Here is a 24,576-nt window from a genome sequence, read left to right on the forward strand (position 1 = left end):
GGTCCTGTTTAGTTAAGCTAAGCATTAGTAGCCCTGGCAACTGGCTCTTTTAGTCTTGTCCCACGTCTTTTGTCTATCTCGCCAATGTAGGTTGCATCAGATTCTATGCACTCAACTTGATATGCACAGTCAAAATGCCTGATGGGCACAGTGCCCTCCAAATAGCGTATGAAATACATTGGATGAAAGGAATGCGGACCACCGGTTTGACTCCTTTGATGTTGTTTTTGATTGTTCTCTGTTGGAGGGATGATGCCACCTGGATAGGCAATGAAACGTTTACTCTCTTTATTCTTAATTGTTGCGTTAAGCCAGTGTTCTGAGTAAAGCATTTTACATTATGAACTTTGTTTGAATGATGATTAGTGGCGAGCTTCATACCCTGGGCCACTACTCTAACAATTGCTTGTGGTAGTGTGGCGAAATGGAATAACGAGCCTTGTAGACAATTTACTTGGCAATATATTTATTTCTCTCTCATAGGTTGAAGAACCCAGTGTGGTGTTACATAACGGAGGGGCACGTAATTATACAAGACCGATCACCAAAAGGCCTTGCTTTTGACTAGATTAAAATGTGAAGCGATTGTAATATAACAAATGCTGCATGGTGGCGATATGATAGGTTCTCCTCACGAGTTGTCGCCACAGTTACGGTTAGTTGAGAAACTGCATATCCAGGTAGCAGGATCAAATTTTAATTAGGCTACTTTGGCCAACACGCGAGCGTAGAGCACAGTGTCAAAAGCCCTTACAAAATAAAAAGAATACTACATCTACATGGACCCAGAAATCAAGACAGTTTGAAATGCTGTGAACGAATTCCACTACGTTAGTTTTGCCTGAATACCCTTTTCTAAAGCCATGCTGGAATTTAAAAAAAGAAATTGACAGAGTCAACTTAGTTGACAACGTGGTAGTACATGATGTGCTCCATTAGTTTACAGGGAACCCTAAAAAGTGGAGCTGGTTAATAGATAGAAGGAGCATAGTTGTCACCTCTTCTGAAGACAGGAATAAGCTTGAGACCTATGTCCTCGACTCGCACACATACTAAGAACCTTTGACACAGATTAACGTATCTTCATTCCAGCTCTTTCACTTTCAGATGTTCATCTCTGTTGAGTGGTCTGTCATTCTTGTAATACAGATTGGAATTGAAATGCAGGTGCATAAGGGATGCTCTGAAAGAAAAATGTTTGGTTTTAGTCCTCTTAATGTTTCTGAAAACGAAAACAAACTTCACGGTGACTATTCTTCTGAAATGAGCAATTCCAGGATGACAGCAAAAAAATATATCTTGCCATATCATTATATCCACCTGGCACTTCAATTGAATAATGGCAGTTGAAGATGATGATGATTCAATTTAATGACGCATAAGCAACTCGGGCTATAGTGTGCCAAAACCATGGTAAAACTGTGACTTGTTAAATATCAGACGATTATACTAAAATAATATACTTTGTTGGTTGGTAAATTGAGATATAGACAAAAACATGATATGATAAAAAATAAGCAATTGAAGAAAAGGCAATTGCTGGCTTTGTGTGACTGATGTCGAGTTTGCCACACTACGTGTTGAATAATAATGTACGCTGATACGCTGTAGCATATAAAGTACAATCATACACACGCTCAATATGTGGTGGATAAGTGAAACCAATATACACATACTTACATTTCAAACTTTCTTGAAAAAGGCAGTCCAAGTCTGTCGGATTTGCCAGACTCTACACAAAGCCAGTAAGCACAGTGTGGAATGACTGATTCATCTTTCGAAGGCGGAGGTGCAGCTACCACGACGCTTCGTCATCTCAATGCTTCGGAGCGGCATAGCCTAGTAAGAAGCCATCAGAAGGATCTCATAACGATAACTTGGTCGAAAAAGTGGAGGGTTCTGTGGGATATGTAAGAAAGCATACGCGTTACACAACAGCTACGAGAATGATCGACTGCACCTGCATGGTTTTCAGTACGTAGACTTGGAACTGAAAAATAAATGTGCTAACCTTGTTGATACTACTTTTCCGTCAGGACCACACGAGAGCACATTTGGTTTCTTTAGTTGAAGGTATCATCAGGTCCCCATGCTCCTTTGAGATGCAGCAGACAGAAGTCCGCTGAGGCGAGTGACTGCCGTTGCGGTTCGTCGCTTCGCAGCAGATCAAGAACAGTACACCGCAACGATAGGTGAAACGTTCAGAATATGGTGACCAACTCCAACACCAACCCAATGATCCGAACAAAGAGGATGAACCGGGAGTCACACAAGTTCGCAGTTCGCAAGCTCGGCATACGGCATCCATTACAGCTGACCGGATACGGAAGCATATATCGAACGCCGTGTACAGATTGAAAAGAAAATCGTAGAAACTGTTGCAGGTGATAAATGCAGGGTATATTTTTCTTTTTGAGGCTCTGTAACAAAAACATATTAACGTAGAAATGCCATTTCATGAAGGAAATTGACAGATATTGCGTGACCACGTGACGCGTTTGAGCCAATTGTGGGTGTTGCGAGTGGCCCCCGTGTTGACGTCATCTTGATGGTGGACCGGGGTGGATATTCTATATAAACGTATGTTTTCTCGGTTTGACGCTAGGCGTGCTGCACTCGGATGAAGTCGAATGTTTCAAATTCGAGTTTAGAGAAACCGTGGGGTTTTAATGCGTGAATTTTCGCATGGAGAGTCCTTGTTGGGTGCTTTATCGACTACAGGTACGAAAGAGCTCCCACAGTTTCTGGTCAGAGTCCCTTTAAGATTTTTGCAAATAATAGAAAGATTAAGTGAAAGTAAAAATTACCGAAGGTAACCGCGAGTTACAGGATGTAATTAAGTGTAATTAAAGGTAATTAACGTCAATTAAAGGGTTATTCAAGGTAATTGTGGCTAATTAAAGTATAATTAAATAGTCAATGGTCAGAAGTCAAGTATCGACTGGATGTGGACAACCAGAAGTCAGGGGAGACCGGAAATCTAGATCCGGAAGTTCAGGAGGACCGGAAGTGGATACCGGAAGTCAAGTATAGACGGGAAGTGAGTACCCGGTGCCAAGTATAGACTGGAAGAGGCGCCTCATGGTAACGCATTTCTCTCGCATTTACCGCTAAGTCACCACTAAATTTTTATTTCTACTACTCAATCTCAAAGCTATGGCGCGAGAGAGGAAAGCCCGGAGCACGCTCCTCTAAGCACTAGCTACATCGCGATCACCCGAGAAAGAAGAAGAGATCTATCAAAAATGGCAGACTGATCTCGGCACACCAAGCATATGTACGCTGCCTATTTTTTTCTCGCTAGTATGGGGTATATGGTGTACGATCCTGTTATGTAGGGTCTGACTTTTTCGGGCACAGTGCCTATCCAGGACTCGGGGGTGGGGAGGAAGTTGGGTGTTATTCTTAGATCTGGAGTTCGTGGTGGAATCGGGTGGAACTGATACATTCGTGTGCTATCTGGCACGTGACTCGCAGGTAAAGCGCATATATTATTCTAACATGCGTACCTTGTGATTTATAGTAACATCGCTACTTGTTTCTACATCAACAACAACAACTTTATTTCACGATAATGAATGGGGAATTTCATCGCCAGAGGCGACACTCTACCCCATTGCTGGTGATGACGTGAGGGATGAAATAATGTTATTCGCATAGTTTACTATTGCAGTGAAATAGTATCTACATTATACATTCGTGCAAATTGCCACCAAATACTGTAAATAATGCACCGGCCTCGGTGGCTCAGTCGGTAGCCTGTTCGCCCTCTCATCCTGAGATCACGGGGTCGAACCTGGCCGAGGACGCCGTCAACTTGGTGGCAGGGTACAAGTTGCTTTGACACGCAGTCTTCCGCGAGAGACGTTAAATACGGGGTGCCATGTGGTGAGCTTTCATTGCACGTTAAAGAACCCGCATGTGGACAAAAGCAATCCACAGACCGACTGCTGTGGCATGGCTCATGATCTCGGTTGTCTCGCAACGTAAACCCCCATAACCCCCAATTATTATTATTGTTGTAAACAGACCTGTAACGTAACTAATTACAAGTAATTGAATTACTGTGATTAATTACTCTCTTAGTAATTAATTACTTTCGGAATTACATTAGGTTTTATGCAGTTGTAACTGTAATTGAATTACTTTTACAAGCAACGCGTAACGCATTTTGAATTACTTCCGGAATTATTTTGAACGCTATCCTGGAAGGCCCACTGTTTAAAGTTTGGGTTAGTTCCACACCGTTTTTTTTCTTTTCTTTTTTTCACAGTGATTACCCAAAGACTCGATTCAGATCGGTACATTTTTCGGTACAGATTTTTTACATTTGAATATGGAGAAAAATTCTTGCGCCATGGGAAACGGAGTACGAATTGTGGGTATCGACCCGCACTTCAGAGTCGTTAGAGTGCTTGAAAGATCTTACTTGTGTGCTTGCACTGTGGCATTGAGGAGTGCTCAGTCACCCTCCCAGGTGTATACCGCTCGGTGAGCGACCCCTGGTTTGCCAATTCGCAACGATGCGCAGCTACCCAGAGCTGACGAGCCGCAAACACGGCGAAACAGGTGTCCTCTGGTGCTGTCGCATCGTTCCATGAGTATCTGTTTCTCTGCGTGCAGCCGTAGAGGCCATCATAATCTGTAACTTTGAATTTCAAACACGTCTAGTGTTATTTAATTGCTTCTTTAATGGCTTTTTTCCCCTCATTATAATTCACTGGCTTGCACTGTGGCATCGAGGAGTGCTCAGTCATCCTCCCAGGTGTATACCGCTCGGTGAGCGACCCCTGGTTTGCCAATTCGCAACGATGCGCAGCTACCCAGAGCTGACGAGCCGCAAACACGGCGAAACAGGTGTCCTCTGGTGCTGTCGCATCGTTCCATGAGTATCTGTTTCTCTGCGTGCAGCCGTAGAGGCCATCATAATCTGTAACTTTGAATTTCAAACACGTCTAGTGTTATTTAATTGCTTCTTTAATGGCTTTTTTCCCCTCATTATAATTCACTGGCTTGCACTGTGGCATCGAGGAGTGCTCAGTCATCCTCCCAGGTGTATACCGCTCGGTGAGCGACCCCTGGTTTGCCAATTCGCAACGATACGCAGCTACTCAGAGCTGACGAACCGCAAACACGGCGAAACACGTGTCCTCTGGTGCTAGCGCATCGTTGCATGAGTATCTGTTTCTCTGCGTGCAGCAGTAGAAGCCATCTTAATCTGTAACTTTGAATTTCAAAGACGTCTAGTGTCATTTAATTGCTTCTTTAATGGCTTTTTCCCCCTCATTGTACTTCACTGGCTTGCACTGTGACATTGAGGAGTGCTCAGTCACCCTCCCAGGTGTATACCGCTCGGTGAGCGACCCCTGGTTTGCCAATTCGCAACGATGCGCTGCTACCCAGAGCTGACGAGCCGCAAACATGGCGAAACACGTGTCCTCTGGTGCTGTCGCATCGTTCTATGAGTATATGTGTATATATATATATATATATATATACAGGGTGTTTCAAAATACGTGTCATTCGTACTTTATAAAGGAACGGTGCGACAGAAAAATACGTGTTAAACGGCATTTGTTTGGCAACCGAATTTGCCATCTTGCAAAAATATTTTCATCTGATTTTAATTAAAAGAAATTGAATTTCTTTAATTGAACTCCAAAATTTCCCAAGTCAACCTAACGTTTTTTTTTTTTTTTTACAGCATTAGAGAGCCCGTAGCGAGCTTACTCAGATCCACCAAGAAATTTGCTCTATATTGCAAATGGAACTGTCAAAAAAAAATCCCGAAATTGAGGCTTCAAAGTTTCGGGTGCTCAACGGCGCACCAAACCAGTCAGCATGTGCTGCTCTCCGCGCACCTTTCGGACTGGTTTGGTGCGCCTTTGAACACCCGAAACTTTGAAGCCTCAATTTCGGGACTTTTTTGGGCAGTTCCATTTGCGATATTGAGCGGATTTCTTGGTAGATCTGACCAAGTTCGCTACGGGCTCTCTAATTCTGTAAAAAAAAAAACGTTAGGTCCACTCGGAAAATTTTGGAGTTAAATTAAAGGAATTGAATTTATTTTAATTAAAATCAAGTTAAAATATTTTTGCAAGATGGCAAATTCAGTTGCCGCACAAATGCCATTCACCGCGTATTTTTCCGTCGCCCCGTTTTTTTATGAAGTCCGAATGACATGTTTTTTTGTAAAGACCCTGTATATAAGGGGTGTCTCAGTTATATCCCTGGGCTAAATAATTCGCGAACCGGTGCACCAATCGAATAACTTTCTTTTTTACAAGTATCTGTCCAATACCGCCTACAAGATGCGCACCGCGTGAGTGAGCGGGAGGCGCTCATTATTTAAATAAAAATTCAAATGAGTTTCGTGAAAAAAGCTAACTTCTAAAGCAGGGCGCCGTCGGCATTAAATTGGGTACTACCCCTTCTGGGACCTTCAGTAGATACCTTTTAGCGAAAAATCTGCCACCGAAGCGGGTCATTTGTTGCAGTAATTAATTGGTTTCGGTTTACATATTTTTGTCGCGGCTGGTCGCGGTGAAGCGCAAAAGGACGCCCTTTCACTCCCACCACCACCAATGAATTACGTCCTTACAACAATGAATTACATCCTTTCGCCCTTCGCCGCGACCAGCCGCGACAAAAATACGTAAACCGAAACCAATTAATTACTGCAACAAATGACCCGCTTCGGTAGCAGATTTTTCTCTACAAGGTTTCCACTCTAAAAAGTCCTCCCTAAAAGTTTCTCTAAAAAGTCCACCGACGCATAGGCGCGTCGGTGGACTGCACCAAGCGTAGAGCGTACTCGGAGGCCATGAGTCCAGGATTGCAGGATTTTCCGCCGCTACCATCGTGTGCGCCGGCACTGGAACCAGTAGCAGCAGAAGGAGTCCACGACACCCAGGTTACCTTTGAGTCGAATGTCGTTCTGGAGATGAGGTCACCTGTTCCCGAAGATGCCACTCCACATCCTGCGATATCCAAGGAGTGGAAGACATGCGAAGATAATGTCGAAACATTAGTCATGGAGGCATCGAGCGCAAGCGAGTCGTCGTCCTCGGAAGAGGCTTGCCTCACCCGTGTGGACCGATCCGCATACCGGCTTAAGAGTGCAGCGGAGGCCGTGCACCCTCTTCCGAAGCGGTTAGCAACGTCAGCTCCAGCTCGGATTTCATCAAAGGCCACGGTTCCCCGCCGTCAGGCGGCGACGATAGCAGTGGGAAGCGAAGATGAACACAATCGAGAGGAATCCAAACGGCAATTGTCTTCGAGTTGTGACAACATGACGGAACGACTTGACGCCATGTCAAGTAAGCGTAAAAGTGACCGAAGTTGTTGGTAGATCAGCACTTGACAATGAATCTGAATTGGACTCGAACATGGACAAAGTGTCTCATGATTCTTACTATTATCAGTCTTCGCATAATTACGCTAAATGTTAGAGGGTTTCGTAACGTCTATAAGCAGATCGATGTGTTGCATTGGGCTAGATCTATTAATTGCGATCTGTTGTTTCTGCAAGAAACCAATTTTCGTTCTGTGAAAGATGTTGCGGAATTCAAGTCGCGTTTTGGTGTAGAATGTAACTTTTTACTCGGAACAGCCAAATGTGAAGGCGTTGGAATGATTCTTTTTCGGTCCACTTTGTTTTCCAATAACTTTGTGCGATATGATGTTAACGGGCGAGTTGTCTGTTTAGATTCCACTGTTTTCGGCTCCAGATATCGCTTCATTAATGTCTACGCCCCGCTCAAAAAAATGCCAGAAACCCATTTTTTCGTGACGTAGATGCCTTCATGTTGGATTCGCATCCCATCTTTTTTGTTAGAGATTTGAATTGTGTCCTGAATCCGTGCCGGGATACAAGAGGCCCAGGGTTGAGGAGGAGAACATGCAAGTCCCGGGAATTGAAACGTATAACCGAACAGTACACTTTTAAGGATGGCTGGGTATGCTTGCACGGGAACAGGTTCCAGTACACCTGGTCACGGCAACAGTCTCACGCGCCTAGATCGGTTTTATTTTCAAGCACATACGGACTGTAGAATAGTGGGCTGTGAAGCTTTACACTTTCCAGCTAACTTGGGGAGCATCTCTGATCACCTTCCCTTGAGTGTTAATCTAGAACTACCCAAGAAAGATAAAGGCGGGACTTTGACGTGGCGTCTTGAGGTTGGGCTGCTTCGGGAGGATAGCCTGATGCATGAGGTAGAAATAAAGATAAAGGAATCGTTGATCGATTCAGATCAAGGAAAGATAAGTTGGGATGAACTAAAGAATAAGTGGCGAGATCTTTTGATTCATGCGGGAAAGCAAAAGAAAAAGGAGGACACGGTGCAGTTAAGAAGCATCTGGAAGTAAATGCAAATCGTCAAAAGGGGAGGGGCAGCGATCCTTGTTATGCAGGATTACCTCGAGTTGCTGCGAGAACGCTATTACCGAGTACTAAGGCTACCATCCCGAACCGCCGCCCTTGCTTGTAGCAGGAACACAGCAATCGGAACCCCGGAGCTGTTGAGGTACATTCGCAACGGGGAAATTGCAGGAAGTTCCGGCTTGCATGTGACTCACGTTCGTAAACCCAATGGGCAGCTGTCACAGTCCCCTGTTGGCATTGAGGACACATTTGTCAGCTTTTTCGAGAATCTTTTCTCTCGGGGGATTAGTAACCACGCGAACGAATTTGAAACGCGGCTAAGCTCGTTTCTCTCTAACTTACCCAAGTTCCCGAAAAATGTAATGAAGAGCTGCTTAAAGCGGCCACTGCAGAGGAGGTGCGGATAGTCCTGCAAGGCATTAAGGCGTCTTCCTTGCCGGGTTGTGACGGGCTCCCAGTTCAGTTTTATCAACGTCTCTTCCGTGTCGCTAGTCGCAACATGGATGACCTAATTAACCAGTTTCTTGCAGTTCGGAATGTGCCGCCACCTTGTTGTAAGGGCAGAATTGTTTTGATCCCAAAGCAGGCCCAAGCCAACATTGGTAACCCACAAGAATGGCGACCCGTCACTTTGTTGAATGTCGATTATAAAGTACTCGCTTGCCTGTTAGCTAGAAGGTTGAAAGAGGTATTGGCTTCTGCTGTGTCCCCATACCAAACCTCGTCCGTGGTGGTTAGCAGTGTTGCGGATTTGGCCGCTCAAATCGGATTTAAATCAAATCCGCATTTTTTTCTGAAGGTAGTAAGTCAAATACTTTAAAAGCGATAAAACCCCCGTGCCGGGGAACAAGTCAACAGACGACACAACACACAGGCACAGGGTGCCTGTGTGTTCTGTGCCTGTGTGTTGTGTCGTCTGTTGACTTGTTCCCCGGCACGGGGGTTTTATCGCTTTTAAAGTATGCTGTACCGAACAGCCCAATTTTTAACCATTTTTTTGTAAATCAAATCCAAATCAAGTCCGGATTTAATTTTGACACGTTAAATCAAATCGTTTTAAATTCGGATTTGTTTTTCTGGACCTAAATCAAATCCGCTTTTAAATCCGGATTTATCGAATCTTTTGAAAAAATCCGGGAGCCGGAATTTGTGCAGTAGCATTACTAGACCTATAACCGCGTCTACAAATTACTAATACTGCACGTATTCACTAAACAATGCTTAAATAACAGCGTGACGTGGCACAAAGAGCAATAAATTTCGTCTGATTGATGAGGATATAAAGGGCCACCGGCCAACCTATCAATCCGCTGCCGAAACTTTATTCATAGGACATAAATTTCTGAGTTTAGAAATACATTTTCGGTTACGCCTGCCCGGCGTGTACCAGACTATCAGTGACCACGTATCAGCCTGTGTCAGGGGCGGATCCAGACGCTTGGTTTTGGGGGGGGGGGGGGCTGTTTTGTTTGTCGGAGCGCGTAGTTGGGGAGGGGGAGAGGGAAATTCAATATTTAAACTGACGTTTTGGGGGGCGATGGGGGGAGCAATTTGGCGAGTTGCTTCTACTTACAGCGTCTGCTCGCTCTACCACAGGAGCTACATAAATGATATCTATACCATTCGGTAGAGAATGATTTAGCAGTTCTAGTGAAACTACCTTGAAGGGAATGCGTGTACCCGCTCATGAACAATAAAAATTCGAAATCGTACATTTTTTTCCGAAAGTGCTGTGTTCGGGAATTTTTTCGTAGCGCGCCTTTAAAGTAGGAGTCACGGGACTTTTTCCGCGTGCTGTCTTGAACCCATAGTTTTTATCAGCCAAATTTGAAGGATGTGGTAAAACAAGAAGCGCGTTATTATAAGGTCAAAGTTGGGAAAAAATTCGAACCAACATTCGCCGCCGCAACCTTCCGCCTCTCCATATCGGAAACGGTTCATCGGATGGAGCTCGAAATTGTTGCATTTGTCATCAATCGAGATGCTATCTAACATATATTTTTTCGTGGAAATTAAAATTTGTCAATTTCCCACCCTTGTCGATTTAAGATGGAACTACCCAAGAGTGGACAGAAGGCGACCTCACTGTGTCACCTCTAGCGTTTGCACGCCCCGTGCGGGCAACGGGCATGCCGAGCGTGCTCCCTCTTAAAGGTTGAAGATGCGCAGCCATTTCGGATCGTTAGGATCATTGAATATGGATGTTATATTGCACGCGCGACCAGCCGCCGTACGATTAGCTGGACGCTAGCACCGGCCGCGTTTTGGAGGACATGAGTACTCCCCCCAGAGCTAGGCAGTCCCGAGCATTGCCCGAGCCCAGAGCTGCGTTGGCTTGCAGTGTGGTAGCATTGGATTCCTTCTCACGAAAAAACCTCGTCCTCCGTCATTTAATTCCCCGTTGGCTCAGAGGGCTCTCCTCGCCGGCGAGTAGCCGACAGCTGGCCACTCTGGCGCGCGGAATTGCGCAATGCCAGTTGAAGAGGGGCGCAAAGGCAACCCCAACGAAAATACATGTAATGAATGAATGATGGGAGTTGAGTTGAAGACACCCAGAAAGAAAATAGTAAAACTTTATCGAAAATCAGCCGCACTTTCTGTTGCATTGCCAACACGTAATTCGTTAAGTGCCCTTAAATTTTTGTGTTACACCAAAATAGAAAAAGTGATACTGATAAAAGTGTATTGAATCGTAGATGACTGGCTCACTCTAGGACGGGCGGTGCACAACCCCCATCTCCATCATCACGTATCGTGTTTACTCGGGCTTCACGGGGCATGAACAGTGTGGAGTTGGTAGGTATGGTACACCTTCCCAAAAGCGGATTTGGGGTCAGGAACCTCTTCGTCATTTAGCACCGGGCGAACACGCCCGAGTGAAGGAATTCCTATCGCGGGCCTAGGCTCAGCTACGCCCAAAAACACACGCCTGCGTCGATTTCTACCATCAGTACACAAAAGACCACAGGTCGTTGGTTACTATACCTTGGGGGTCACAATTAAATGGATCGTTAATAAATCGTGGGGCATGTTACGAATACTTATACTAAACATGTAGCCCATGGGTCTTTTTTAATGCTGACGTTTCGGGGCTTTGTAAAAATTTTCCTCGCACAGTACAGACTGTTGTAATCAAGAAAAAAAAAAGGTATGCGAGGAAGAGTGGCACATCTTGCCATGATTGTCGGCGGGAGTAGGAAAGGCTTGCCGTCCCAAAATCACGAAATGATAGGATGTGATATATTTATTGTTCGTTTTTACTTTGTTTTGACGTGATTGCGTGTACCTATATGCGTTCAATATGATGGCGAAGACCAAGAATTTCGCGACATGATTTGGCAAGCTTGAAACGGGTCGTGTTTGAAGACTCAGCTAGAGGTCCACGGGAAAGGTGCCCTCCAATCGACAGACTAACGTTAACTGCGTTCAAAGAACTGCACCTGGTGTTCCCTCGGTGTGGTGAGGGGAAGTGATGGGAACAAAACGGCTACTCCTGTCGCTCTGGGGAGAGGACGCCGCTAGTGCGTGTGCAGATTTCAGACAAGGTCACACCTATTCGCGTAGAATGCGAAACGGCGCTTCGCTCAATTTCAAATTCATGCATCTTGTGAGGGAGCTTGGCGAAATCCACGCGCAAATCCGCTAAAAAAGGGGCGATTCAATCCATATCCAAATCACTCGTGGAAAATGCGGTTGAATCCAAATCCAAATCATACCTGCGATATGCGATCGAATCCAAATCCAAATCCAAATCATTAGTGCAAAATGCGATTCAATCCAAATCCAAATCCTGTCCACATTTTTTTGCGCAAATCAAATCGCAAATCAAATCCGCCAGCACTCCGGTGAATTTAAATCCGCATTTAAATCAAATCCGCAACACTGGTGGGTAGGAACATTTTTTCCTCGCTGTTGCTGACATGTGACTTAATACAATTCACGAACAGCCGCCTCATGTCAGGCTTGGTCGTCTCTTTGGACCAGAAGAACGCGTTCGATACGGTTGAGCACATTTATTTGTTAGCGGTACTTGGAAGCTTTGGTTTTGCACAACAGTTTGTAAATAGTATGTCCCATTTATACACCGACTTGGTGAGTGATTTGCTTTTGAATATTGTACCTACCAGAGAGTTTGCTGTATCGAGGGGGGTAAGACAAGACTGTCCTTTATTATCACCAATGATTTTTGTACTTTGCATTGACCCGCTGCTGCGTAAATTGAACGCCAATCGACCTATAACGGGTCTTCCACTGCCGGGGACGAAGGCTGTGGCCGCAGCGGCATATGCGGACGACATCACTCTGTACCTGAGGGACACCGATAGCCTACTTCATGTTCTCCGCGAATTCGGCGAGTACTCGATATGTTCGGGAGCGCTACTCAATCATCAGAAGAACAACACACTTCAGCTTGGGGAGGTACTGGGTACGCTGTCCTACGGACTTCAGAGCTTTCAGGGTTTGCGCATCTTGGGAGTTGTGTTTGACAAGAAAGGGGTTTCGCCACATAACTGGGAAAGCTTGCTCGAGAAAGCGGAACAACAGATAACGATTGCGCGGAATTTCCAGCTATCGCTACAAGAAAAAGCGTACCTTATCAAGTCAGTATTCTGCGCCAAGACGTGGTACATTGCAAGGATTAGTCATCCCCCGAGACTCTTCTGCACGAAGCTAACAACGCTCTGTCACTCTTTCTCCTGGAATGGGAAGACGGAACTTGTTGCGAGAAATGTGCTTCGGTTACAGACTTCACAAGGCGGCTGGAGCATGCCCTGTGTTTCCACCTTTTCACAGTTGCTGTCTCTGCGACAAGTACTAAGCATACTCGACGACGTAGAGTGCCTGGCTCGTCCACTGGTACTCTACTGCTTGGGACCAAATCGCCGCACGCTACTGCCTAGTGCCGCGTGGACTTGGGTGGAAACATGTGTCCAAGCGCTGAGGTTACTCCTCCGTTCTACGCGAAGATCATCAGAACCTACAAAGAGATGCAAGGAAGCTGCCCCGATATTGAGGTGCAAGGAGCGCCGGTGTCTCGCGTTTGCGAAATCCTATGCACCTCGCGAGTGAATGGCGTCCCCAATGTCCCAAACGTAGACACGGCGTGGGAACAGCTGACGTCTCCGCACTTTCCTCTCATTGTGCGGGACTTCAAGGTTGGTCATGGAGTATGCCCACGCGTGACAGGCTTTGCAGATGGGGAGTCACTGCAAACGTCAACTGTCCGAACGGCGGTCAGGAAGAAACAAACAGTCACGCTGTTGAAAGTTGTGTCCAAGTTAGAACTTTCCTTACGCTGATGGGTAGGTCGTTTAGGTTTCATCCAAGGGCCCGTCGACGTAGAGAACCTGCGTGTGGCGGTTGTCTTATGTCATTTGGCGTAGTCGGTGTATCGCTTGAGGCCGAAATAGACCTTCTAGAGAAATGAACCCCATGTCACTACACCTGCGGAAGATGTTGCATACGCACCTTGAGGCTCACTTGTTGGAATTGGGCGAAAGAGAGTTCTTGAAGAGGTGGGGTACTTGCTACATCTCTGTAACCAATGGGGCATCCGCATTGTAACAAACACGCTATGAACTGGTGTTATTAGTGACAGCGAAAGGTGTGGTGTACATTTCTGTTGGTGGTGTAAATAAATATTCTGTACTAAGGTCGAAATAGCTGTCCAGTACTGGCGTGGCGACGTCTGAGCACTTACAAAATATACGTGCAGCGAAAGAGCTCCAGCAAATTTTACCTGATATATATATATATATATATATATATATATATATATATATATATATATATATATAATGTATATACAGCGTGCCCCAGAAAACGGGAAATTGAATTTTAATAAAAGAACTCTGCCACATCGAGTCATGCGGTCAACGACATTTGTTCTTACTAAGTTTTTGCGACCTCCTGATGTGCATGCCATGTAACCTAAGTTTAATCATGTAAATTATTGCGAACTGAACTCGGAAATTTGCCTAGTAAAGATCACCTTTATACACCACCAATGTGAAGAGTGTGCCGATTTCCCCCTTTCAACGTAGACACCGAGAACTACAAAGAAGTACACGGTCCCGACGCCAGACAACGCCGTCTCGATGGGATGGTGGCATGGGACTCGGAAAGTCATTACCTATCAACTCAGCAATAGACAAGTTTTGCTTGCTCCCCAGTGGCCACCTTGGTCTCTACTCCGCATTACAAAGGTGACCGAGTGCGTTGAGGTAACGTTCAAAGTGACGCGGGCAGAGAAGGGGCGAAATAGGTGAGGAAGTGTTTCTCTGGACGGTGCGTAGTTCGCTTGCATTTAGTAGCCGCTGAAACACCAGTTTTCTTCGACTCCCGTGTGGAGATCACGTGGACTAATGGACGGCCAATTTTACAGCGACAGCTTTTAAGGGCTCAATTTCGTGAATATCCTGCCCGTACGTCGCATCGCCGAAACTGGTGGAGCGAAATAAAGCGAAGGAAGGGGAAAAAAACGGGTGATGCTGATTGGTCGTTTCGGAGAGTCACGTCGGCTGCGACAACTGATCTCGATTGTAAAAGGCTCGATCGCGGATAGGGAGCGCGAGCGTGCGGCAACCGGCCGCCATCTTACTGCACCCAAAACAGTCGCCGCAGCCATCATGGAAACTTCTTGCAATTACAGTCGTACCAACCGTACCGGCAAGGATACAGGGCCTAAATTTCTACACGTGAGTCATTCTTTATCAAAGAATAAATAGGCGTCGATTCTGTACGTTTATTTGACAATTATGAAGTGTTTTTTGCTCAAAACCAGCACTGGATGCAAGTTGTTTGGATGCAAACAGATGGCTCTTTCGAGGTTCAATCGAACACACTTGCATATTGTCCGGCGGTAAATGCAGTTTGAGTGCATAATATGGCAGGGATAACACGTTGCACTACAGTGGTGTTCTCATCAATATATGTGCGAGCCCTCGAGCGCTTTTCTGCATGCATCAACTCTCCTCAGCATTGAGGGCGGAAGAATGTCGGTTATCCAACGCTCGCTTTCCGCATGCCGCGAAACACCTCTCGTCAAGATGCTGCATTAATACACCGAATGCGCCTCGATGTGGCCTTTACAGCTCAGTGGCGTTACCGCTTGAGGCAAGTTGACTCTCCCACCTGCTGCCACTGTGGTGCTCTTGAGGATCTGGAGCATATTCTTCTTGATTGCTCCCACTACCAACCTTCCCGAACCACATTCTCCGAGTCTCTTCGTCAGCGGGACTCTCGCCCCTTCCCCATATCGAAATTGCTTGGTCCCTGGCTTAATCCAGCCCAGCAACGCTCTGCGCTGAAAGCCTTTCTGACATTTCTGGACACCATCGGACTTCGATCGTTATTGTGAAGGGGCTCGTTATTTTATTCCCCCCATTCCCACCAGCAATGGGGTAGAGTATCGCCTGTGGCGATGAACCTCCCCACTCTCCAAAGCCAAAAATAACGTTTTTTTTTTGTTGTTGTCCTGCATGCATTAGTAGCACGGTACACGGTGTTCTCTACGGAAGCAAGTGCACAGTCATTTCTTTGAATTACCTTCGCGCAAAAGTTCAGTATTACGTCGTAATGAGACCAAGATTGTCACCCTTTTTCATGTATTGGTATTGTTCTGTGCCTTGGTTTGATTTGTGACAAAGAATCTTACGTAACGGTGGTGTGGTGCGACTTGGTTACCGCCTTTGTGTCTGAGCTATGTCGTCAACTTGTTGCGATAATAATAATTTGTAGCGTGCGTGTCATCTGTAGCAGTTTTTAAGGCAAACGTGGTCTCTCAATACAGGTTTCCTCATGAGAGCTACCCAGAGGATCGTCTGTGCAGTGTGATGCGATCGAGCTTACTGACCATGTTCCTCATCCACAGGTTTCTACTTTACGGGAAGGAACCACCTCAGTGCAAGCACTGTGGTTAGCCTCTCTCAGTTTTGGACATTTTCTTTACATGTTCACATCATGAAACACACCTTACACACATTAGGCTCCTTCACACAGCATTATTGCTTGGTAATGAAGCAATCATTCTTTTCAGAAGCGTTTTTGAACTCTTAAATTATTTTTAAAATATAGCGCGATCGTAAATCCTGTTTTAAACTGATGCTTTAAACATTTGTCCAATGCTTTTATTAAACAATATTATTATTTTCATCTAGTTGCATCCTAACCAATGTTCTGATGTATTGTGACCTTTGTTGTCGATGCACCGTAAAAATTGGAATAATCGTCATCAATACAGGTTCTTTCACAGCTGCCTCGACATACTCAAGAAATGGGTGCAGATCCTGTGCAATGCCCACAAACTTTGCTTACCATAGCACCTCCAAACAGTAAAAGCATATGTGTCACATGATATTTTTCGCGGTATTCATAGTATATAATACCTTGTATTAACTGTTGTAGATCTAACCCGCCTCTACAGTACACTCTCGGAAATTAAAACTTGTCCGGGAACTGCGATCATTGTTTCAGTTAATAGGCATGCACATATATGCTATAAGAAGAAAATTATTTCTTGAGAATGCACTTCTCTGGCTACTGATGTTGTTTACATCTACTGTTGATCACATTCATTTATCACATGTTATATTCTTATATATTTATAATGTTCCACACGGAAGTCCCCTTGCCTCCAGCCTAGAACACTGGAACGTAACTTTATTGTTTTCCTTCGCAACCTCTTCCTCTTCGTCTTCTGCCCACTACATAATAATAATTATTATATTATTATTATTATATTATCACATATTTGATCACATTCAATTTAAAATTCGGCATATATGAGAAAATAAAAGGAGGGCAGTTGCTACTCATTGCTCATCCCAACCGAAAATTGAGTGCTACAAATTTAGAGAGTCTACCTGTACATTGTCATTCCTGAAATATATATTGTCATTGCAGGGAGGTCACAAAACATTAAACGTAGTCTTTCGTGACCTCCCTGCATGTTCATTGTATCTTGAAACGCATAAGTGCACAACAACAGATATATTCTGATAATGAAGTGGGGAGGTGGGGCATAGGTGCAAGAAATAAACGTTGAACTTGAAAAATGTATGTTTTCTTCACTCATCATCACTGATCTTCTTTACAAAGGCAAATCGTGTTACACTGTTTTGTTTACGTTTGACATGATTCAGTTGATATTATTTCACAGACAGCGTACACCTAGGCCAAAATCACAAAATCACAACTGTTTCAAGCTCCAAATCGTCCTGTTGCAATTTGCAGAGCATACGTGTGTAGCGCAAGAGTGCCCTCGCACATCAAAATGTAAGCTGGGAGTAACAGTTAATGCAAAGTGGTTCCTATGAGAGACTTCGACGCTGAAGAAAACTGTGCGAACTGCGGAAGGTGTCACAGGAACATCTTAAGAAACCGTGTCTGGTCTCACGGCGGTGCTACGACGCTTCCTTTTAGATGACGATGATATTGATTGGAGTTTCAGATGTTCCGCTGCATTTTTTGCAGCGTGATCCACATAACAAACATGACAAAGTCAGCACTGGATGGCAGGCGCCCGTCCCTACGCAGCTTTGCTCACGCTGCTGTTCTATTCAGCAAAAGCATGTGAGTACGCGAGACGGGCATTCCACCTGTCTCAACCGCGCCTGCAAATAACCAGAACAAATGAAGGAAGAATCAAACAAAAATAGGAGAGCTGTACTTCAAAAAGAGATAAGTCTTGTGTCTCAAGGAGGTATTACCACTTTCTAAGTAACTTGAATGAGCTTACATATCACTACCTGATTAACTGTACTAACGAGCGTGATCTAGTTCCGTGAAGTAATTATGTGGGCTGCTTCGGTACGTGTGTCCATATTTGCGAGGCATTACGTCGAAGACATCGCTGTCGTTCACTAAAAGACTCCTTCCCCGGTGATGGTTGATATAAATTATACTAAACGCATACACCTATCTAAAACAACGGCTGTGATTCTAAGGAACGATCTCTTTCTGCCATGCGAGTATATCCTTTCCGGGACCATTCTTTCTGGTACAATTTTTGTCCAGAACGCAGCACGGGAGGTTGTATACATGGTTGTTGTTAATCTCACATCGTTTCTTATTGAAATGTTGGCTGTGAAACGTGCTGTAGCACAATCCCCAGCGCTGCACTGCAGTGACGGTCTAAGTTTCGGAATACAAAACATTACGTAATTAAGAATCGAACGGCAGGACACCTGTGAAACACTGTTAGGATACATCAGTGTACTGGCACCTTACAAAATTGTGTGATGACTGACGACGATCTACACTTGCAGCGCAATAAATACTCACACTCTCTGTTGCCTCCCATTGTTTTCTATGGGCACACACATATCGCTTTAGGGCCCACCAACATGGCGGCCCGAATGAGTGCCTCTCCCCCACGAGCCCCTCTCCCATGCGCGATCCAGCCTTTATACATAGAGATCAGTGGCTGCGACGCTGGCGTCACGTGCTCCAGAGGAAAAGTGGCACGTTCACATGTTAGTGCATGTGAACTGTTCCGCGGCGCGTGTACCGGCTTCCCGTCGCCCGAAGCAGCAGTGGAGACGGTACCGAACAGCGACATCATGGGCCGTCCATAGGGAGTACCGAAGAAGATATTGCTGCGAATCAACAGAGCGAACCATGCACTTGGGACAAGCGTGCTCAAATAAACAGCTTTGTCGCTGTCGTTGATTTCATGCTACTATAACTTGTATCATATCTGTTGGCCTTTCGTGTTTTTCCTGGCAAAGTGTCAAGGTCACATCTCCCAGCCGCTCGTGACAGGCTATACCTGGAACGCGCTCCCTGATATAGCGGTGCTTCAAGTGCGCCGGGGAATTCAATGAATATCGTTTCGTTTCTTCGTAATCGATTTGGTCAGCCACTGTGTGTTGGCCAAAAACTTGAAACGCGTGCATCGAAACTACGTTCCTATTGTTGCTTATCACGACTCTACGGACGGCGACACTTGAAAGCAAATAACACTGATATGAGCGGACAATGAAATGAGACGCACTCATATATGAGAATCTCAGGTATCCCGTAGTGACAGACCGATCATCGTTCTCTGAAACTACACTCCCTTTCACGGACATCTCCGCAAGACTCCTGCCATGAAGGCTATCCTGGTGATCGCTCTGATCGTTTGCCTCGCTTCAGGTATGCCCATGCCGAGTTTTACGTGCTGTCCCTGTGCACTTCTCTGATTCTAGTTGTCTAATATGACAGCGTTGATGTCATGCGTTCGGTCCCTGGCTGTGGGCGTTGACTGCGCAGCCCATGGTATAGCCCGGTCATAGTAGGTGATACAGTAGAACAGCACAGACGGCACCTACTGTGTTGACTGGGTTCTTTCCCGGTGTTTTGCTCAGATCTAGGAATGCGACTCTGAGCATAGTTCGCTACGAAATCAGCGGAGTCAACGACGTCGATGAACATGGTGCCTCATCGGAAGGCAGGACGCCCAGCAATAGAACGCCACAGCCAACACACTAACCACAGTACGGAACAAACGTCGATAACCGATATATCCGGACCAAAGCATTTTAGTGGGAAAGATGAGTGAGAATTTCCCATAGTTTACACCAGGGTTGTGGGGTTGCCACTCCGGGGTTGGAATGATTCAGGAATCATTCTAGATTTATCAGAGCCCGGAATGAAATTGAAATGGAATAGCGGAAACTGTCCTGGGAATTGGAATGAGTTTTCGCAGGCGGAATGTAGTGGTATGGGTGCCACACGGTCAAGGGCGATGGTTTGGTTTGGTTTTAAGAAAAAAAAAATAAAATGGGGATTTTGACTTCACTAGTGTGAGGCCCGCAACCCCACATCACTTGCACCAGTTACTTTAGTAGAAAACTCCTGTAATGATGATGCCAATGAAGAGGAGGAGGGCGAGATAACCTTGTCTTTGTGCTTTTTCCGTGCTGGGCAATGTCAATCTCTTCTATAGCGCTGCTGAACTAGCTAGGACGGTTACCGGTCCTAATTCTTTTATTGATGGGATTAACGGGATGGAATGGGGTTGCCAAGCCATTCCAGGAGTGGGAATTGACCGCCTAAGGGGCTGCGCGCAGCGCGCGTGCACACTGTCACCTTAAAAAGTCGTAGCGTCACCGAAAATCAAACACGAATCTTTTTTTTTTCTTTCTGTGTGTTAGGAAAGGGTTTCTGCGCAACATATAAAAAAATCGCGGAAACTTTTTGAAGGCCATTTTTTGCTAGCGCCGACCGAAGTACCGCTAAATCGCGATACCGCCCGTGGGATTGTTACAATCTGCTTCTAGCAAACTAACCCTAGAACAATGAAAATGGAATAAACAGATGCATGCAATGACGAAACGAATGGTGCAGGTTTCATTATTCTCCGTAAAATGGCGTCATTACAGGAAGGCTCCGAAAAACGGCGTTTTTCGCGTTTTCTTTCGACTTTGCCGTTTTTTTACGAAAACAGTTTCAGTTATAAATGGGTAGGAAGAAGACAGTGTGTTGTCCATGTAGTAGTGAGCAGGTGACAAAGATCTTGGCTTTTAAAGCCACATAGTTCTCAATTGAGAAGCCCTCAAAGTAGCCCGAAACGACTGGGCCACATTTCGATCATTTCTTTCTCCGCCTCTTCCTAGAAAATGGCTGAAGGTTGGGTCTTAAACATAGGCACATTTTTCATCATTTCCCGTCCCCTGAAGAATATATTTTTTCAAAAAGAATTGGAGATAGTCAGGTTCCTTGCGTGGTCGAATTAGCCTGCATCGTACGCTATCGCTGTCTGCGTACGTGAGGGATAGCGTGCTGGTTCTGCGCACGCGCAAAACCTAAAGAGGGCTTCGCGCATTGCGCAGATTCACCGCGCTATCCCTTACGTATGCAAAGGCGATAGCTTATACGATGCAGTAAGACTGACTACTGTTACTGACGTCCCTTGTGCAAAGCCAGACAAGTAAAGCTTACTAGCGTGTCGCTGTTTTTTGCTTGAAGGTCGGTGCTCTACGTTCTGCTTCAATAGCTGCCTGCAAGTCAATGCAATTGCCTGAATAAGAGTTTTACAAACTTCCCATAGAACGAAGATACACGGCGCGCTTCTCCAATGTGTGAGGAAAGGGTGCACATCCTTTCTTACCCTTCTCTACTCTCTTCTCCCCATGGTGTTTGGAGTACTGAACGACGATTTCGCCCAGTGTAATAATCGCTCTCAATCTTCCCAGAATCATACGCGGCAATTCGACCTCGGCAATCCTGCCTGCTTCCACCAAAACCTGGACCGTGTAAGGCTTACATGCCAAGGTTCCACTACAGTCGGGCTGCTGGCACTTGCAAAGAGTTCATATACGGTGGTTGTCGTGGCAACGCAAACAACTTCTTCACACTCAGGGAGTGTTTGGCTGCTTGTTCAGGTATGTACAGCACCAGCCATCGATCGTCAATGACAATCACGACGTAATCAGCGCACATATAACATGGACCGAGATAGACAGGGTCCAGCGTTGCCCCCGTCTGTCTGGGTCCTTGTTATATTTGCACTGATGACGCCATGACTAATAGACACCGACTACCCCTTTTTTCGGTATTACATAGCATACGGGGATGGAACAAGACTCAAATCGAGAGAATTTCATTTTCATTTTAATTCATTTCATTTACTAAACTTGAATTGCCTAAAAGGCGCTGCAAAGTGTGAATTGAAGCGAACTGATAGGATTGCGGCCAGCTGGTGAACGTTCATAGTGCAGAACAAACCTTGAGGAAAACCCGGGAATGACCAGACGATACAAATCGCTCAAAACCTGCAATGAATATTTAATGAGGACACCAAGAAAAGAGAGGAAACTATCACACAAAGTTGCGGAGCGCCCTAGGAAGGGATGTGGAGGGATTGCTGAGTCATTCGTGGTCGTCTCGCCATTCCCCGGCTGTGTTCCTCAAGCTTTATTATGCACTATGAAGACTCCAATGAGCAAGGCAACGGGAATGGATAGATGGTGACGATGATAGGGGTAGTCGTACTTAGAGCGCTACAAAGGGACGTCCATGCCCAAAAGCCAAAGCCCGGCCCAGCCCGCGGGCCGAAATCGGGCCTCAAAGCCGTTTTGACTCCGGGCTCGGGCCGGGCTTGGGTTCAGTCCGAGAGTTCTCGGGTCGCAGTCGGGCCGAGCTTTCGTGAGTCAGTCTTTCGCATTATATAATACTCAACATACGTTTTGAAAGAAAGGAACCATGGAGCTGGGTGCTCCCGCCGTCTTTCTTCTAAAACGCTACAACATAGGCGTCAACTTATTCTCGACTTCGCCACGCCGTGGATCTCGCCTGCGTCATGCACCCTGGACAACAGCACTGCATTTGCTCGGGCATACCCGAAAACCCGAGCCCGGCCAGGCCAGGCCCGTGGGCCGGACCGAGCCGGGTAAAGCTTTTTTTTTTTGTGTGGACTTGAGCCGTGCTCGGGTTTTACCATTATGGGCCGGCCGGTACATAGCGGGGCATATGTCCTCGAGCCTGTGTTACCACTGTGTTAGATAACCACGACCTTTTTACAATTTTACAGCCTGATACAATGGGCCGGGTACCCTATCAATTTCTCGGGCTCGAGCAGGTCTTGGGCCGAGAAACTCGGGATCCTTCGGGCTTGGGCCGGGCTCGGGCGGGCAAATGAAGGAATGGCCGCGTTCGGGCCGGGCCTGGCCCTAAAAATGTGGCCAGCGCAGTGCACTACCCTGGACAGGCGCGCTAGACTCGACGCCCGCGTGTTGCTACAAGTACAAACCGCATCAAAAGCTGCGCTTGCGCGTTCCAAGTACATGTAGTTTACGCTGTTTGGTGTGTACAGTGTCCGCCCCATTGCAACTGCGATGCTGCCTCGGCCGGACTTAGGGCGTCCGGGTCGGGCTCCGGTCGGATAAGCCTCCGTGGCGTCGGGTACGGGCAGTGTCGGACCGATAGATTGAGGCCCGTGCAGTGCTGTAGTCATATTTAAACCCATTGTTCGCGGTAATTTGCGGTGCTGATTTGGGAAGTCCGGAGCACGCTCCCCATCTCCATTGCCCGCGCTATCGAATTTTCTGGACCACGCTGCCCCTGTCACACGGCCAGTCTTAGTGTAGCGCCACCGAGCGTGTAACGTAGCAACTTCTCAAACAGCATTCGATGCAATGCTCTCTGTTAAGATGAATAGCTAAAGGGGAGCGTGCGAGTAATTTGAAACAAATGTGAGGAATTAAATGATATTTTAGTTCCGTGTCAGAGCCGCGAAGCAACTGTGGCTATGAGCGGCGTGCAGACGTGGACAGATGGAGAGAGGACAGCAGGAAGGAGTGGGGGGGGGGACTAATGCACGTCATTGGCCGACTTCAAGGGAACTGTGCCGAATTCACATGGAACGTATTCGGAAAATCCAGGGAAGACCTCAGACAGCACAGTCCGTCTTAGGATTCGAACGCACCACCTCCCAGTCTTCAGCACGACCTTGGTTCAGGACGATCGGGACGCCTTGACCCACCCGGCCATGCTGCCAGTACAATTAGATGTGGGAACTAAGAATTGATGAGTGGCTAGAGTTCGGTACCACGTGGGACGCGCAAGTTTTTGAATTCACTGAAAAATTCTACTAAGAATGCCACTTAGCAAAGACCTTCTTGAATCCCTTTGCATGTAGTCGAAGAAACTATGACGCTACCTGAAATACTTACATCCTGCTCAACCATTATATAACAAAAATCCAGGTATCAGCGAGCACAGCAATAAACACGACACCCCAGTGTTCCGTAAACTTTTGTCCCAAGCTGTACCGCAACTCCCTAATGTCTGCAGCATTTGATATCGGCTGCGCGTATGAGTTGTCACGTAACGTACGTCATTTTGCACCGATGTAAACGTGCTTATTCTTTTTTCCTCTTTCAGGCACCAGAGGTTGAAGCGAGTTGTCAAGCGAAGTTGCCAGAATTGCTGCTTTTTGAGATGCAATAAACGAGTGACACCTCAATACATCCCTTTTAGGACAATGTTGTATCTAACTCAGTTTGCTGGTGCATACTTTTAAGTCTACTGCTTCGGATATCAGTCGACCTGTAAATAACGTTTCCATTGGAATTTCAGTTGTGGTCTTTTCTCAACTGACTTTTCGGGGGGGGGGGGATGCATAAGTATAATGGAATGACATTTAGGGAATGACCTGGAATAACCTGATAATCGGGGAATGTTGAAACTGAGCCTGGTACGGT

At 46.0% G+C, this 24,576-nt stretch overlaps 1 protein-coding gene across 1 annotated transcript; it reads left to right on the top strand.

Moving 5' to 3' along the window:
• The first annotated feature begins 19,391 nt into the window (after positions 1-19,391).
• LOC135378873 (trypsin inhibitor-like) lies at positions 19,392-24,338 on the top strand. The gene is made up of 3 exons (XM_064612025.1): positions 19,392-19,525; positions 21,568-21,756; positions 24,257-24,338. Exons 1-3 carry the CDS (start codon positions 19,480-19,482, stop codon positions 24,268-24,270), a joined length of 249 nt encoding a protein of 82 aa, XP_064468095.1. The 5' UTR covers positions 19,392-19,479; the 3' UTR covers positions 24,271-24,338.
• Positions 24,339-24,576: the final 238 nt, after the last annotated feature.

This window comes from Ornithodoros turicata, chromosome 1 (assembly GCF_037126465.1).
Source record: "Ornithodoros turicata isolate Travis chromosome 1, ASM3712646v1, whole genome shotgun sequence".
Taxonomy (NCBI): domain Eukaryota; kingdom Metazoa; phylum Arthropoda; class Arachnida; order Ixodida; family Argasidae; genus Ornithodoros; species Ornithodoros turicata.